At 35.6% G+C, this 17,912-nt stretch overlaps 1 protein-coding gene across 1 annotated transcript in view; it reads left to right on the top strand.

Annotated features, from left to right (window-relative positions):
• Window positions 1-17,912, top strand: part of LOC101892223 (uncharacterized) — a 186,914-nt gene that overhangs the window by 89,023 nt on the left and 79,979 nt on the right. The window contains exons 7-8 of the mRNA XM_059124509.1: window positions 1,366-2,084; window positions 16,063-17,192. Of these exons, the coding sequence (XP_058980492.1) occupies window positions 1,366-2,084; window positions 16,063-17,192 (1,849 nt within the window). The remainder of the gene's footprint in view (window positions 1-1,365; window positions 2,085-16,062; window positions 17,193-17,912) is intronic.

A 17,912-nucleotide genomic window follows, 5' to 3' on the forward strand; every position in this document is an offset into this window, starting at 1 on the left:
ATACATATATATCGAAAAATTGCTGTGCTAAGTGAGCAAAACTCAGCACAATTTACCGCATCTCGATATTTGAATTTTTACAAAAATTACAGCAATTTTTCTGAAAAATACTGTTTTTTTTTTCGAAATTGCCACAACTTTAATTTTTTCGAAATTCAAAAATTGCAATTCTGACATATTTTCGAAATTATCGTTTTTTTTTCGAAATTGGTAAGATATATCGAAAAAATTTAACGGCACAAATGGACACAAACCGAGTACGACTCGGCACAACTTTAATTTTTTCGAAATTCGAAAATTGCAATTCTCTCAGATTTTTTCGAAAAAAAATCTTTTTTTGAATATCTCAGAAATTTTTTCGAATTTCGAAAAAAAAAAATCGGCACAATTGAGCACAACTTTCCTTTTTTCGAAATTCGAAAATTGCAATTCCAACGGACACCACATCCTTTCACACTCTTATCATGGCGAACTTGAATATAAGGTTCCATATTTTTCATATATTCAATACATATTGGTTCCTTTGGTATTTTGATGATTTGATTGAGCCACATTTTCTATGGCATAGTATAACATTTGTCAATTAAAGTTCGTATTGAGTAATGATCACTTCAGGGGACGATTACGCATTTTAATGATTTTTATCACCATTTTTAATTGAATTGGCCGAAATTCGGTATTAAAAGTTCGAAATAGTTTCATAATGGAGTTTAATTGATATCTAATATTCCAGAATTGCCCACATATCTCGGTATTTTTTCACATTTGTTTTTTTTTTTTTTTTTTGTAGTTCTCACTACATTTGTTACGGAATTTTCGACAAACAAGGATATTTTGACAATGATGAGGGATATAATCTATTCCTAAATTTGCGAATCTAAATGGGTTGCTGTTGGCTCCTTAGAGACCATATTTAACGTTTAAATACCAAATCTCGACTTATATATTTTCCTAGTTGCGTGCTGGCTTGACGAACTTAATTGTTGTGTTCACTTGTTTTGATTCTAGTCTCATAAAAATACAGTTGCTATAAATAACATTTGTTATGGTCCTTTTTCCTTCTTTCAACTAATATGGGAGATGATACAGTTATTTCAGTTATTATTTCTTGGATATCTGATTTTTTTTTTCTAAAAATTCATAGAAATTTTCATGTCTTTTTAAGTACAACGCCCCTGGATGGAAGTACAAAAAGCGTAAACACCCTCAAATACTCATGCATTTTTAGGCACAATTATTTTTTCGAAGAATAATAACGTTTTCACATGAACTTTTACCATCAATTTAACATTGTGCAGCCTTTGATGTGCTTTCATTAAAAAATACTTTCAATCTCTTTTCATTTCATTGCGGATTTCGCTGTAGGTGGAAATGTTGTATCAACGCTATTTTCTTCGCATGAATCAAAGTAGCACCACTCACATTTTGGTACTTCTGCTGGCATTGGTTTTGGCCCTTTCCAGTGCCCACATTGTGTTTAAGACAATGCAAGTTCGGCGCAACATGGTGGCACTGAAGTTTCCTCACGTCGAGTCGAATAATAACATCACCGATTTCAGTCTGATGGCGCCCAACGCCAGTTACCCCTATTTAATGCAGGCCGCAACTCAAGAGGACTATCCACATTACGGGCGGCCGGAACGTGATAAACAAGCGTTGGCACAGGAAATAGAGGAATTCGATGCAACATCCGCTCTACAACAAATGGAAATGCCATATCATTTACCATTCAATGCTAAAACGGATATTGTGGCGAAGGCGTTGGTGGCGTCTGATGTAACAGCAAATTTTGATTCAGTGGAAAATAATTTTAACAATCCCGTGGTCTATGCCAAACAACAAATGTTAATTAGTGATGATGGTGATGATGATGATGATTATGCGTCTGATATTAATAATGAATTTGATACTGTTGAACATTTGCCAAGATACACGAATAGTCATAGAAGCCAAACATCCCTGCAGCCATCCAGTATAAGCCGGTATCGCTTAAGCAACGAAATAAACTCTTCAATGACAACGCAATTGTTCAAGCGACGTAAAAGGAAATCTGTCAAGAGACATCAACGAAAACATCGTTCCAGGTAAGTTAATGTAGCCACTGTTAAAGTTATCGATTGAATTATTTATAGCAGATCCGAACATTTGAAAATTCCTTAAGACAGATCACAGTCAACATAGGTTAGGTTAGGTTGAAAAGAGGGACGAAACAATCGCCAGCGAAATTCAGTTGCCTCAACAAAATGTCTTAACAGTTTTATTTAATTTTCCATTATCCGATTAAGGTCTGGCATGGAGTCCTAAATATTGGGATTTAATATCGATGGACATTGGCAGAGAAAAAACATTTTTGTTTCTATTTTAAACCACTCCACACATGGCTAGATCTATTGACTAAATGTTCGTAAATTAAAATAATAGATTTCACATTAATTATGTATGTGCTGTACAATGTTGTTACTCACATTTAATTATTTCAGGTAAACGGAAAATTGCGACAATGTTGTGTTGCGGTTGTTAGCACATTCGATGAAAATTTAATATTCGCTTGACAACTTATGTAAAATGCATTAAACTTGGATGAATGAAAACGTGTAATTATTTTTTTTTTTTTGTTCAGAGATGACAACCTATTTTTAAGCGGCTAAATGTGAAAAGTCAAATTACAAAACAAAAGTAAAAAAAACAGTAAAGAAAGTGCTAAAGTCGGGCGGGGCCGACTTTTTGATACCCTACACCACTTTGCTAATTTAATAGAGCTCCACGTAAAAATTAAAAGTTTTTATGGGAGAATTCAATCATACACGCTATGATTATAATTATAATTTAAAATTCAAAGGACTAAATGTGCCGAAGCATTTGTATATTTTAAATTCGGACTTGTATGGGCCATTTGGTGCAAAATTAATTTGAAATCAGATAAAGATATATATGGGAGCTATATCCAAATGTGAACCGATCTCGATAAAATTTGGCAAAGATATTTCTGAGCTGTATTTGATATATTTCCATGAATATCGTTGTCACGGAGTGCATATTACGGCTGTGGGTAACAAATATAACAAATCGGATAAACAATATATATGGGAGCTATAGCTTTATCTGAACCGATCTTCACCAAATTTGGCACACTACCTTCTAGACTCAATTCGGTCGTATGTGCCAAATTCCATCCCATTTGGACAAATATTAGACGTTTGGTGGACAATAAAAAGTAAATCGGACGAAGTTATATATGGGAGCTATATCCAAATCAGAACCGATCTCGATAAAATTTAGCAAAGGAATTTCTGACCTGCATTTAATATGTTTGCCCAAATATTGTTGTTACAGAGTGCATATTACGGCTGCGGAGGATAAAAATAACAAATCGGATGAAACATATATATGGCAGCTATAGCTATATCTGAACCGATTTCGATCAAATTTGGCACTCTTATTTTCAGGCCTAATTTGGTTGTATGTGCCAAATTCCATCCCATTTGGGCAAAGATTAGACGTTTGGTGCACAATAAAAGGCAAATCGGACGAAGATATATATGGGTGCTATCTCTGAATTTTTACCGATTATCTCCAATTTCAATAGGGTTCGTCCTTGGGCCATACAAATGATTTGTGCAAAATTTCATCTCAATCGGATAATAAATGCGACCTGCATTTTGTTCACAAGGATACATGGACAGACGGACCGACGGATTCTATGGATATCCTCAAAAGTAACTATGGGTTTATCTCGCTTCCTTCTCCATGTTACAAACAAATGCCCAAAGACATAATACCCTAACCACTATGTGGTGTAGGGTATAAAAACAAGTAAGCAAAGGTTATAGTCGTGCGGGGCCGACCATGTGATACCTACAACTCTACAAAATGTTAGAAGCGCCCTTATGTCCAAATCTATATTGCGGACATTTTTGAAAACAATAGCCCTAGCCCTTCTGAGCCGAGCCCTACCCTTGTGAAAATTTTCGTGAGGATCAGACGATAATTGCAATCTGTAAATATTAACCCCAACTTGTGTTGTAAGGTGAAAAAATATTACAAAATACACACTTCAATATTATAAGTCAAATTGAAAAATAATGTGAAAAATGCGATAAAAAATGTGAAAAAATAAAAAAATATCAGAAAATACTACAAAATCTATATTAACATCATTATTGCCATCTTTTTATGCGATTTTTTCATATTTTATTCTTTTATGCAAAGAGGGCATTCTAAATTTACAAAATATGTCAAAATCTGACCAGCCATTCTTCCTTTGTTTATACACATTGTATATATTTCGCTATATATATCCGATATATTTACTATCGGTATCTACGTAACGGTCGCTGGGATTAAAAATATTCGCGATTTAATGAAAAATCTGACTTTTCTTTAACACAAATGTTATTATCTATTTCACCCACTAAATATTACCCGATGATGGTCAAAATTGGAAGGCTTCTGTACAGCCCTAAGAGCTAGCCCCATGCTAACTTCCGCCGCGCCGATTGGTCTATAATTGCGACCTGTAGAGCAACTGCAAAATCAGGATTTTTTCATTTTTTGGTCCATTTCAACCCCTAAATATTATGCGATTATCTCCAAAAGAAATAGGGGTCTATTCTGGCTCTATCCCCACCTCCATTCTAAATTTCGTGAAGATCGGGCCATAATTGCGACCTGTAAAGTGATTACAAATTAACATGGACAGACGGACAGACGGACGGATTGGTCGATTGGTCTATAATTGCGACCTGTAGAGCAACTGCAAAATCAGGATTTTTTCATTTTTTGGTCCATTTCAACCCCTAAATATTATGCGATTATCTCCAAAAGAAATAGGGGTCTATTCTGGCTCTATCCCCACCTCCATTCTAAATTTCGTGAAGATCGGGCCATAATTGCGACCTGTAAAGTGATTACAAATTAACATGGACAGACGGACAGACGGACGGACGGAAATACATAGCTAGATCGTGTCAGCTCGGCGAGATAGGAAGATCCATATATACTTTCCTATGTGGGAAACCAATATTTCGTGGTGTTACATAATTTTTGGCCCAATAAAAATTATAATACCCCCAACAGGAGGAACTTGAAAAAAGTAATCTGAAAAATACCGCTAAAATGAAAACTGTTATAGGAGCAATACGACGACGTAAAAATATGGCTAACATATAAAAAAACATGAAATTGGGGTATATGCTTATGTGGGGGCTATACTAAAACGTTGACCGACATGACCCATATTTTGTACAAATGATTCTACATATAACCCATAGATACATATGAAATTGAAGAGCTCTTTCTTAAATTTGGTGAAATTTACGAAAAAGAACTATTTGCCTCCAAAATATTTTTTATTCACATTTTTACTGACTTATTTTTAAGCGATTTTTTGGATTTTATACTTTTCTGTCAATAGACCATTCCGCCAGCCTTTTTTGAGTTTCAAGCGCAGTAATCTTTATAACTTTCTTTTATACATTGATAATACAGGGTGAGATAAAAAACTGCAACAAAGTTAAACGCCATAATTTTTACATTTTTTTTAAATGTTATTGAATGAAAGCAAAAAAAGTTTGTTGGAGTTGGTTATTTTTAGATTTGTTCGAATATGGCCTTCAAACGGACAGTGAAACCGTCAGACGCTGCCCAAATGTTGCTCTGCTGTATTTTGGGACATTCCCGGCGAAGCGCTTGCTTGAGGTGATCGACACTATGGTATTTTTTATTGCCAACCTTGCTTTCCCAAATACTCCAGACACAATTGTCTAACGGATTGGTAACCGGAGATTTTGGTGGCCATTGTGCGCTGGAAATGAAGCGAGGAACCTCATTTTGTAACCATTCTTTCATTCGGCATTTATTCTGATGCCTCGGTCGATTATTACGAGCGGAGAGCGACCATCGGCTGTTATGGCGGCCCACACCATCAACATGGCCGGCGCTTGAGTTCTGGTGGTCAACCAAAGGTGCACATTTTCAGCTGACTTCTCTGGCAAGTTCACACGATCGTTTGTTTGCAAACTGTTGGACAACGAATGTTTTCTCATCGGAATAAACCAAATTCGGCAGTTCACCACTTTTGAAGCGAAGCAACTCTTTACCTCTTTTAAGTCTATTTTCTTTCTGTTTCGGTGTAAGTTCTTGTACTTTTTGGAATTCCAATAGCTTTACCCCGAACTCATTTTTTAATATTTGACGAATGGAATATTTCCATATGTTCACATCACTAGAAATTTTTCGGCCACTGCGACGCGGGTTTCGATCAAGTCACTTCTTTACTTTTCGAACCATTTTTGCTGATGTTGCTGTTTTCTTCCGTCCACTTTCTTGACGTCGGTCTACGCGATGGTACGGTAACGAGCGATGGTACGAGATGCAAAAAATGTATTCTTGTGGAAAATTCTCACGAAAATGTTTTTGTACATTTGTAAACAATATACTGATGTGTCACTGGAATAATGTTAACAGCTGTCAGACGAGTGACTCAGAAATGACAACAGTATAGAAAATAAAGATTGATATTTGTCTTTAAAATGTTGAGGAGAGGTACCAAAAAGATATCATGACGTAGCATATTTGCGCACAAATACTTCCTTCGAGAGTTATTGTGCGCATCTGTCGGCTAGAGATTGATTGTTTTCTAGGGTTTGAGCTGATGAGTTGAAGGTTTTAGACCCCTGAAGCTTACGTCAGTTAAAAATATGTATTGAATATCATTTTTTTAACATCCTCATTTTTTAGCATTTGCCCAGAAATAAAAAATATAGAAAAAGGCTTTTTTTATACCCTCCACCAAAAAAGGTATGGAGGGTATATTAAGTTCGTCATTCCGTTTGTAACTCATCGAAATAATCATTTTAAACCCAACAAAGTATATATATTCTTGATCAGCGTAAAATTCTAAGAAGATTTAGCCCTGTCCGTCCATCTGTCCGTCTGTTGTAATCACGCTACAGCCTAAGCGAATTAAGATAGGAAGCTAAAATTTTGCACAGATCTCTTTGTTGTCTGCAGGCAGGTCAAGTTCGAAGATGGGCTATATCGGTCCACGATATCGTATAGCCCCCCTATATAACGGTACCCCCCGATATTCGGTATTTTGATGATTTTACCCACATTTTTCAACGGAATTGTCTGAAAAACCACACAAGGAGTTTCTTGTGGGTACTTTATACCTCGGCATAAAATTGTCCATACAGGTCCACGATATCGTATAGCCCCCATGTAACGGTACCCACCGATATTCGGTATTTTGATGATTTTACCCACATTTTTCAACGGAATTGTCTGAAAATCCACACAAGGAGTTCCTTGTGGGTACTTTGTACCTCGGCAGAGAATTATCTATATAGGTCCACAAAATCATATAGCCCCCATATAACGGTAGCTCCGATATTTGGTATTTTGATGATTTTACACAAAAAGTTAGTTAAGTTAAGTTAAAGTGGGTATTTTATAGCTCGGCAGAGAATTATCTATATAGGTCCACAATATCGTATAGCGCCCATGTAACGGTACCTCCGATATTCGGTATTTTGATGATTTAAGACACATTTTTCAATTGAATTGTCTGAAATTCCACAAAAGGAGTCCCTTGTGGGCATTTTGCCTCCTCAAAAAGAATTGTCTATATAGGTCCACTATATCGTATATCCCCCATATAACTGTAACCCCCGATATTCGGTATTTTGATGATGTTAGCCACGCGTTTCAATGGAATTGTCTTAAAATCAACACAAGTAGTTCCTTGTGAGTACTTCACTCCCTGAGAGAGAATTGTCTATACAGGTCCACGATATCGTATATCCCCCATATAACGGTACCTCCCGATATTCGGTATTTTATGATATGACCCACATTTTTCAACGGAATTGTCTGAAAATCCACACAAAGAGTTCCTTGTGGGTACTTTATACCTCGGCAGAGAATTATCTATATAGATCCACGATATTGTATAGCCCTCATATAACGGCCATATTTTTAGCCATATTTTTCAACGGAATGGTTACAAGGGGTTCTTTGTGAGCACTTTACTCCCCGATAGAGAATTCTCTATATAGGTTAACGATAACGTATAGCTCCCATATAACGGTATCCAGCGATATTCGGTATTTTGATGATTTTAGCCACATTTTCCAATCGTATTGTATGAAAATCCACACACGGAGTTCCTTGTGAGTACTTTACACGCAGACATAGATTTGTCTTTATAGGTCCACAATATCGTATATCCCCCCATATATCAGCACCTTCCTATATTAGATGTTTTAAAGATTTTAAAAGAATTTTTATTGGATTTAATTTTTTTGAAAATTTTCTAATTCGTTCCAAATGGTGGAGGTTATTCAAAGTTCGGCCCGGCCGAACTTACTGCTTTTTTACTTGTTTTATTTGTTGTGGAGGACTTAAAATTCTGCCCGGTCGAACTTTTTGCATTTCTTACTGGTTTCAGTTAAAAATGACACAATAATGACCATATTTTATACATTTGTTACGTTGGAACATAATTATGATTTTAAAATTGACAACAAACCAGTGTGCTATTATTTTCAAATAGAAACACACAATTCTTAAAAAAAGAATGAAATTGGAGAGCCGTCATCCAATTGTAAGATTTGGATGACTTCAAGTGTCTTTGTCATTGCATTTACTTTTTCATTCGTTCGAATATCCTTGGTCTGAACACCATCAATTCGAACAAGCGCACATACATATGTACATTTGTTCACAAGACATTTCAGTCGTCTATTATTTTCAGTGATAAAATATCAGTTCTATCTTAGTTTGCTTTTACGTTCTATGATTACGGCAAGAAACTCGAGAGACATTAAGAAAATGAAATTGCATTCGAACGAACTCATAGAGTGAGCATTGATTCATTATCACGTGTCACTTATTTTTGCTACACATTAAAGTGCATTGGCAGAATATATTTTAGTTTGCATTTTTATTCCAATTAAAGTCTATGAGAAGTTCGAGAGAAAGGCCTTCACTTCCCTTAGCCAATCTCAGGTTGTGCGAGAGTTTCCAAAAATTAACCAAGATCTTTGATAATTTTCTGTCTATGCCTTCATATAACAGATGTTGCTAAACTAAAAACCGGTATCTGATAATATCACCTGTTTGTCTATCAAGCTGATGGGCACAATGACTTTTGAAGGGAGCTTCTTCTGGCACCAACCAAAAAACGTTTAAAATCAAAAAAACCAGTAAAGAAAGTCTTAAAGTCGGACGGGGCCGACTTTATGATACCCTACACCACTTTGCTAATTTAGTAGAGCTGCGTGTAACAATTAAAAGTTTTTGTGGAGAATTCAATCATACACCCTATGATTATAATTATAATTTAAAGTTCAAAGGACTAAATAGGCCGAAGCCTTTGTATCTTTTAAATTCGGACTTGCATTGGCCATTTGGTGCACAATTAATTTGAAATCGGATAAATATATATATGGGAGCTATATCCAAATCGGAACCGATCTCGATAAAATTTGGCAAAGATATTTCAGAGCTGTATTTGATATATTTCCCTGATTATCTTTGTTACGGAGTGCATATTACGGCTGTGGGTAACAAATATAACAAATCGGATTAACAACGTATATGTGGGAGCTGTAGCTTTATCTGAACCGATCTTCACCAAATTTGGCACACTACCTTCTAGACTCAATTCGATCGTAAGTGCCAAATTTCATCCCATTTGGGCAAATATTAGACGTTTGGTGCACAATCAAAGGTAAATCGGACGAAGTTATATATGGGAGCTATATCCAAATCCGATCTCGATAAAATTTAGCAAATGTATTTCTGAGCTGTATTTGATATATTTCCCCAAACATTGTTGTTACAGAGTGCATATTACGGTTGCGGAACACAAAAATAACAAATCGGATGAAAAATATATATGGGAGCTATAGCTATATCTGAACCGATTTCGATCAAATTTGGCATACTTATTTTTAGGTCCAATCTATTCGGACTGATATTACACGTTTGGTGCACAATAAAAGGCAAATCGGACGAAGATATATATGGGAGCTATATCTAATTTTTACTGATTACCTCCAATTTCAATAGGGTTCGTCCTTGGGCCAAACAAATGATTTGTGCAAAATTTTATCTGGATGGGGCAATAAATGCGAACTGTACTTTGTTTACAAAAATACATGGACAGACGGAGGAACGGACATGCATAAATCGACTCAGAATGTGATTCTATGCATATCATCAAAGGGAACCATGGTTCTATCTCGTTTCCTTTTGCCTGTTACAAACAAAGACATAATACCAAAGACATAATACCCTGACCACCTTGTGGTGTAGGGTATAATCAGTGTTTTGACAGATATATACACCCAACATTATAACGCTTGTTATGCTCTACAACACTACGATGTGAGGGTTTTGTAAGTTTGATTGGGCCAAAACGTTTGTAAGATCTCGAGTGGCTGACACAGCTGTATGGGGCTCATATTAAAACGTGGACCTACTTTTTTTTCATATGGCAATAATCCGTCACACGAGAACTCAAAATGCAAAATTTATTTAGACTTCAATCAGTGAAATATCGAATATAAAGAGACACTGCAATATACCGACTATACAAAATGGTAGAGCGAATTGAAAATTTAGTAAGAAAAGGATTCATAGCCTCCGAAAATTCTTCTGAAACCTTCAAGATATTTAAATCGCTTGTACCGTTATATTGGGGGACTATGCCCAATAAGGAGTAATGACATTGTGCAATAGCCAATCTGGACGTTTCCAACCGCATTCGATTAACTATTCTCTTGGTATAATTGTTAGTCAATCATTTTCTAGAAGGTGTGTATCGAAATTTCTTTTAGATCGGAAATATTCGGATCATTGACTTGTTTCGCATGTTTCAAGGGTTATAATTATTCAAAATGTTAATCCCTTGTGAAGGATGTACTAGAAGGAGTGTGCCGACAAATTCACAAAAGATTTTTAAGATAATTGGACGCTTTTTTTGCATTTTACTAGATATTTTATTCGAAATGTGAGGGAGGTACAAGAAGAAGTGGGCTGATATCTACAATCTTCGCAATAGATCTTGTGTTGATAGAAATATTGAGATGTGCCAAACTTGAAAGGAATCAAATGCTCATTTCGCGGTTTTTCGAGCTTCATGGCTTTTAACAATTTAGACCCTTTGTGGGGGAGACACAAGAAGCAGTGGGCCGATATATCGGATCTTTTCATCAGATCTTATGTTAGCAAAAATTTTAGGATATGTGAAATTTTAAGAAAATCTGATTCTACTACATATTTTATTCCAAATTTTGACCCATTGTGGGGGAGGTAATTGATAGAGTGGGTCGATATTGTTCATTATCGCAGCTGACTTAGCACTGACAACAATATTGGGATTTGAAAAGTTTGCAAAAAACCGGAAAGTTTGCAGAAAAAAATCGGATACTCCCTTCGACAGTTATGCGCACCAACGGATGGACCCCTAGATCGACTCCAAATTTCCTGAAACGGATTTGGTCCAAAGAGACCAAACCAAATGATATATGCTCTCTGAGGCCATATGGTTGAGGGTATAAAAACATGATCTATTATTCGTCATAGAAAAGTAACCAATCTATATCTATAAAAGTGGATAATGTTTGTATGTGTGTTTGTTTGTAATTTATGGACTTGAAAAACGCTGAACAGATTTTCTTGAAAATTTCCAAGTATACTACAACATCGCCTGGCAGTAACATAGGCTATATAAATTTTTGAAATTCCACTTGGAACTAAAGATATGGCATCAGAATTGGAGGTACCTCCCAACAATTTAGATTTTATATGCACATATCTATTAATTGATCGCAGATACAGTCTCCAAATTTGGAATGCATAACGGAATTTGGAACAAAAATAAATTTGCCAATTTATATGTATATCGGTTCAGATTTGGATATAGCTCCCATAAATATATTTTCGGCCGATTTGACATATTTGATGCCCCAATTTCAATGAAATATGGAAGGTGTGACGGAATTTGGTGTAAAAGTAAATTTTCTCAAATTATATTGATATCGGTTCAGATTAGGACATGATTTTTTTAAGAGCATTGACCCACAACGCCTTTGCAATAGTACTAGGCCAACAGTAAAAACCCACAAAACAATTTAATTGAGGATACGATTATTATTAGGAAGTATGTTGCTACCTTGAATTCTCTAATTGCAGTTTCCTGCACGCTTAGCATTTACTATGAAATTAATAAATCCGAAGGACAAACCCTTCGTGTATGCGGACTATATAAAATAATGTTCCTGCTTTTCTTGTGGTAGGCTGTTCCTGGCATGTTCACGCTTTGGTAGACCGAGCTATTTGTTTGTTTACGCATTAAAATAATTACGTTTCTTAATTTTTTGAATTTGTCTTATTTTTTTTTTACAAACAAATATTTGTATGCAAAGATTTTGATGCATATAAAATTAAAAGGGGTAGCGAAGCGCACCGGGTTCAGTACTTAATAAATGCTTACGATCTCTAGTACTAGTACTTAATAAATGACTACGATCTCTAACAAATTAGAAAAGTAAATCATCGCTATTTGACGGAATTGGCTCAAGCGGAAAGATCGCGAATTTCATACTCGGAACTCTTTTTTCCAAACATAAGGAATATATAATGTATTTCAAATTTATTGTTGTAGCTGAGGGTATGAAATTTGAGCCACTTATATGAGCCAGATCTGGGAATCATTATGCTTCAAAAAATATGTATTAAAGACTAAAACTCCGGACCATCTAGTAAATTATGTTTAGGATTTTACAAATTCTTTTTGTGTTTTATATGATGCAATTTTCATTTTACAACATTGATGCATAGGGATCACAAGGCTACATATATTTCCATTAGATATTTCAAGGAAGGTGGCTGCTATAATGCCCCTATTTTTTAATAATGAATGAATGGTAATGAAATGATAATGACACTAAAAATAAATCAAATATAGTAAACATAAAAAACAACTACAATTTTATTATGAAAATAGAAGAAAGGAATAAATCGAGCTTCGAGTACGAACGAAAGATAAATTAACGCAAACGTACTGTTCGATGCATTAATATTTTACAACCAGAACCACTTACACGCACCTTGCTTATGCCCTATAAGAATAATAATTATTCCTTAATTTCCATTGAAAACTATGGGCGAAGGGTTCATACGCTATTCCCTGTTCATTTCCTGTGTTACTCGGCGTATGAGCATTGTTTATGTAAACTACAATGAAACATCATAATGTATACGCACAGGAGTACCGCAGAATGCCATTAGAATGGATGTTAAATCAATTTCTTCATTTTATTACTTGGTCCATGATTGATTTCAAGAAATCAAATAATCACAAATGCAGCCAGCAGCTATACAAACATACAATGCTTACATATCGCATGACTGCAAATAAAAAAATAAACATGAATGATAGTAACAAAGAAAATAGATTTAATCATCAATGCTCTCTTCGCATGCGACAGTGCAGAAAAAGAAATAAATCAATTTCGGTACCATTATTGCCATACTTTTGTCGGGTTGCTTTTATTTACTCAGCAATAATACAAACATCTGTGAAATTCAAGGCATTACTAACTTGTGATGAAATGCTTCATTTTTGCCTTGTTTTGCTTCGATTTATTTTGATTATGGCTGGAATTATTCATGGAAAAATATCAAAGGAATCAAACAGAAAAAAAAAAACAACTTGCCCCCTTAGCAGCAACAAAATGTTGTGACAAATATTTATCCGAATAACATCACTTCTGGGAAATCTATAGAATATGTATACTTCAGTCCAGATAAGCTATGTTTGTTTATAATAATTCGTAAAACATATATACAACATAAAAACAAAACTAGTGTGGAAAGAAGAAACACGAGGATATCTCCCATAAATTTTTGAGTTATGTATGGCTTAAATAAGCATCGGATTGTTACGTTTACTATCGGCGTCATTCTTAAGTGTACCATCCGAGATTTTGTTTTATTGAGATTAAAGTTATTTTTATGCGTTTTCGGTAAGCTTTCGAAAAATTATAAGAATATTTTTGTTTTACACCAAATATACACCTTTTCTTTGAAGAATATAAACTTTTTTGAGGGAGGTACGATAAGGAGTGGACCTATTTTGCCCATCTCCATACTCGATCTAAGTTTTACCATAATATTATGATGTACCAAATTTGGACCAAATTGGGTACAAATGGAATTGGTATACCCTCAGCTCTACATATCAGTACGGCCAAAATGTGGCAAATCCGTTTCAGGACAATTGGAGACCATATAGCGATGTCCGTACGTTAGTCTGCTATCTGCAGGTTGGTGCGCACGATAAATCTCTCGAAAGGAGCATCCGATTTGATCCAAACTTGGTACATCGTAATATTATTGTCAAGCTTAGATCGAGTTCGGAGATGGGCAACATCGGTCTACTCCTTCTAGTACCTCCCCTACCAAAGGTCAACATTTTCAACGAAAATAATTTACCTCATAGAGAAAGAAAGGGATTTGCTTCAACTTTGCAATTCCTAATATTTACATCAGTGCTAGGTCAGGTGCGAAAATTGAAAATATCGGTCCACTCCATCAAGTACCTCCCCCACAATGCGTGAACAATTTTAAATATCCATGAAGCTTGTCGCGAAGTTAATATCCGATTCTAGATTTGGTACATACCAATACATCCATCAACTCAAGATACGTGAAAAATACGGTAGATATCGGACCATTCCATCTGGTACCTCCCCCACAAAGGGTCAGAGTTTTGAATATCCATGAAGCAAACAAAACTCGAAGTTAACATCCGGTTCCATTCAAACTTTACACATCTCGATATATCTATCAACACAAGATCTGTTATAAAGAAATAGGAATAGGAAATAGGACCATTCCTTCTGATACCTGGTCAAAGTTTTGAATAACTGAAACGATTATAAAATAAGCATACGGTTCTCTACGAATTTCACACATCCCATTATTTCTACTAACACAAGATCTGCTGTGAAGATGGAATATATAGATCCGATTCCATTCAGACTTAGTATATCTCAATATTTCCATCAACAAAAGATTTGCTATAAATATGGTAGAGATCGGACCATTTCTTCTGTTACATCCACCGCTCGAAGAAAGGGAAATAAGCATCCAACTCCCTTTAAATTTCACACACAAAATTTGTTTTGAAGATGATATATATCTGCGGACCCCTTCTGGTACCTCATCCTCAAAGGGTAACAATTTTCAGACAAATTTCTCAATGGTGTTGTCCTAAAATCTACGAAAGGAGTTCCTTGTGAGTACATTACCGTCTGGAAGAGAATTACCTATATAGGTCCATGATATCATACATCCCCTATATAACGGTTCCTCTTGAAATTCGGTATTTTGATGATTTTTGCAACGTTATTCACCGGAATTGTTTCAAATTTTCATATATAAAATTCGGACACAAATTACTTATACACGCCTTCATGTAGCCCGCATATAACGTTTTTCAATTGAACGGTATTTTCCGACGGAATTTTTTTGTTTCTTCCAAATGGTGGAGGGTATTAAAAGTTCGGCCCGACCGAACTTAATGTTTTTTACTTGTTTTTTTTTTTATTTTTTTTTTTTAATTCAGTCATTAAAAATTCAAATTTTTGAAAAACATAGAATCACGTTCATTTTATTTCGACATACATAAATAGGCAGTCAATTCTTTTCAAAATCAAATAATTGTGACAATTGAAAGCGGTTGTTTGGTAAAGGTGATAATAATCTAATAAACGTATATAAATTATATGAACTACATCATAGTAGAGAAAAGTGGGGCTACTGCTATGCCATTTTTCATTGTTTATAAATTACTATTTCGCATTTCCGCATTTCTATTCGGTTTATGAAACTGGCAAGAAAAAGTAGTTTAAGTGTTCGCAATGGGCCCTCAATACAGCAACTTTTGTTTATCTACAAATACCACAAAGAATATCCCCCGCTGACCGTAATATATTGTGTAATATGAATTTATTTCTTACACAATTTTTCTCTCTCTTTATTTTGTAGATTAAAAAGATATGCTGTAGTGGATGATAACGTCCAATCTAAAAACATGCTTTCGAGGAAGGGCGACTACGCAGGGAGCAGTAAATTTACTTCCAGTCCCTTTGATTTAATAACTCATCAGAAAAATGTCCAGCATCGCAAAGCAAATGTCGCTGGTGACAACAAACGAATAGAATATCATCGTATCATAAATAATATAGATTATGAAGGATACACAGGCCTGCACCAAAAGCATTCCCCGGGAAGGCGGAAACAAATGCTGGGAATGTCGCTTCAAATGACAGGTAAACAACAAAAACTGGGAAATATGTTTCCATCAGACGATGACATTGCTGTTAACAAAGTTGTTGATTCATTGAAATCTAGTAAAAGTATGAAACTCCAGCATGGACGTAATGACATTTCAAACAACAACAACAACAACTATAAGATAAAGCGAAGACGACGACATCACCACAAAAAACAACAAAGATCCAAAAGACATGATCTGAATGAAAATGAAAATATATTGAATGCCAACATTGAAAATATGAACATGAAGAGGGACACAAAATTGAATACTCAACTACATAACCAGAGCCAAGAGCAACAGCATCATCACCATCATCCACAACAACAACATCATCACTTACACCGACAGCATAGCCAACATCGTCATGGCCAACACGAGCACTATCCTCCATCCTCCATTCGGACCTCAGAGAGTGAGAATGGCTATGCTGCGACTGAAGCCTCTGAAGTCCCATCACCAGTCTGGCAAGACGCAAACAACACCATCAATGGCAACCATTTTGACACTGTCACACATGAGGCTATCGATATCCCTGCTGCCTACCCAATTTCCGACACAAACGAGCCATTGCCCCTGCCAGAGAATAGGAACAGCGACAATAGCGATTTTGTTTCGCACTCTCTGGCCAAGTTGCCCACATTTTTAAATGAAAGCGCCCTTGAAGCGGACAACAGTGTAACTTTCACGCACAGCGGTAGTCTCTTGGATGTGATCCCCAAATCTGCTGCCGATGGCAATGACAATGAAATTGATTTCATTTTCGCGGTGATTGGGGAAATTGACGAGAAAATGTGGGTGTTGTTGATTGTCATGACCATTTGTGCGCTCGTCTATTCCGGTAAGTTTTGTTCAAATTTTTGAGTGACATACTTAGTAGAGATTGTTGGAGTGTCACAATAGTTTTGTGATTGGTTATGCGACACAATGTTTGGACTTTACACAAATGGAATAACATAATATGTCGTCAGGTAGAAATATTAATAGTTCGTTGGGTTTGGGCCGGACTGAAATTTTTAAACCCTACATCGTATGACAAATTGACCTATGGCCAAATAGACTACTCGAAATAACTAAAATTTGGAAGTTAGTTTATTTACCTGAGGACCTAATATACTTATAAAGGACCCAAACTATCAAATTACATCTGATTAGGCTGGAAATTTGGACCAGAAAATCAAAATCCCGAATGTAATGGGATACAGTATCGTGGGAGCTATAGCAAAAAGTGGATGCACACTGAGAATCCTACATCTTCAATTATAGCTTCATATACCCTCAGACATATGGCTATAGATATATCATATGATACGGCCAAAACATGCCAAATCGAAATAACGCTTTTAGACTCTAGGTCCCTTTGGGCCAATTCCGTTTAAGGACATTTTTCATAATTCTAACTCTTATAAAGTGCAAAATAAGCTTCCGATTATCTTCAGATTTCACACATCACTTTATATTAACACAAGATCTGATGGGAATCACTATGAAATACTATATTGAAATATAGTATTGATGATAGATGGTACTCTCTTGGTACCATTTCAATAAAGGGTCAAAC

This window comes from Musca domestica, unplaced genomic scaffold (assembly GCF_030504385.1).
Source record: "Musca domestica strain aabys unplaced genomic scaffold, Musca_domestica.polishedcontigs.V.1.1 29, whole genome shotgun sequence".
In the NCBI taxonomy this organism is placed as follows: domain Eukaryota; kingdom Metazoa; phylum Arthropoda; class Insecta; order Diptera; family Muscidae; genus Musca; species Musca domestica.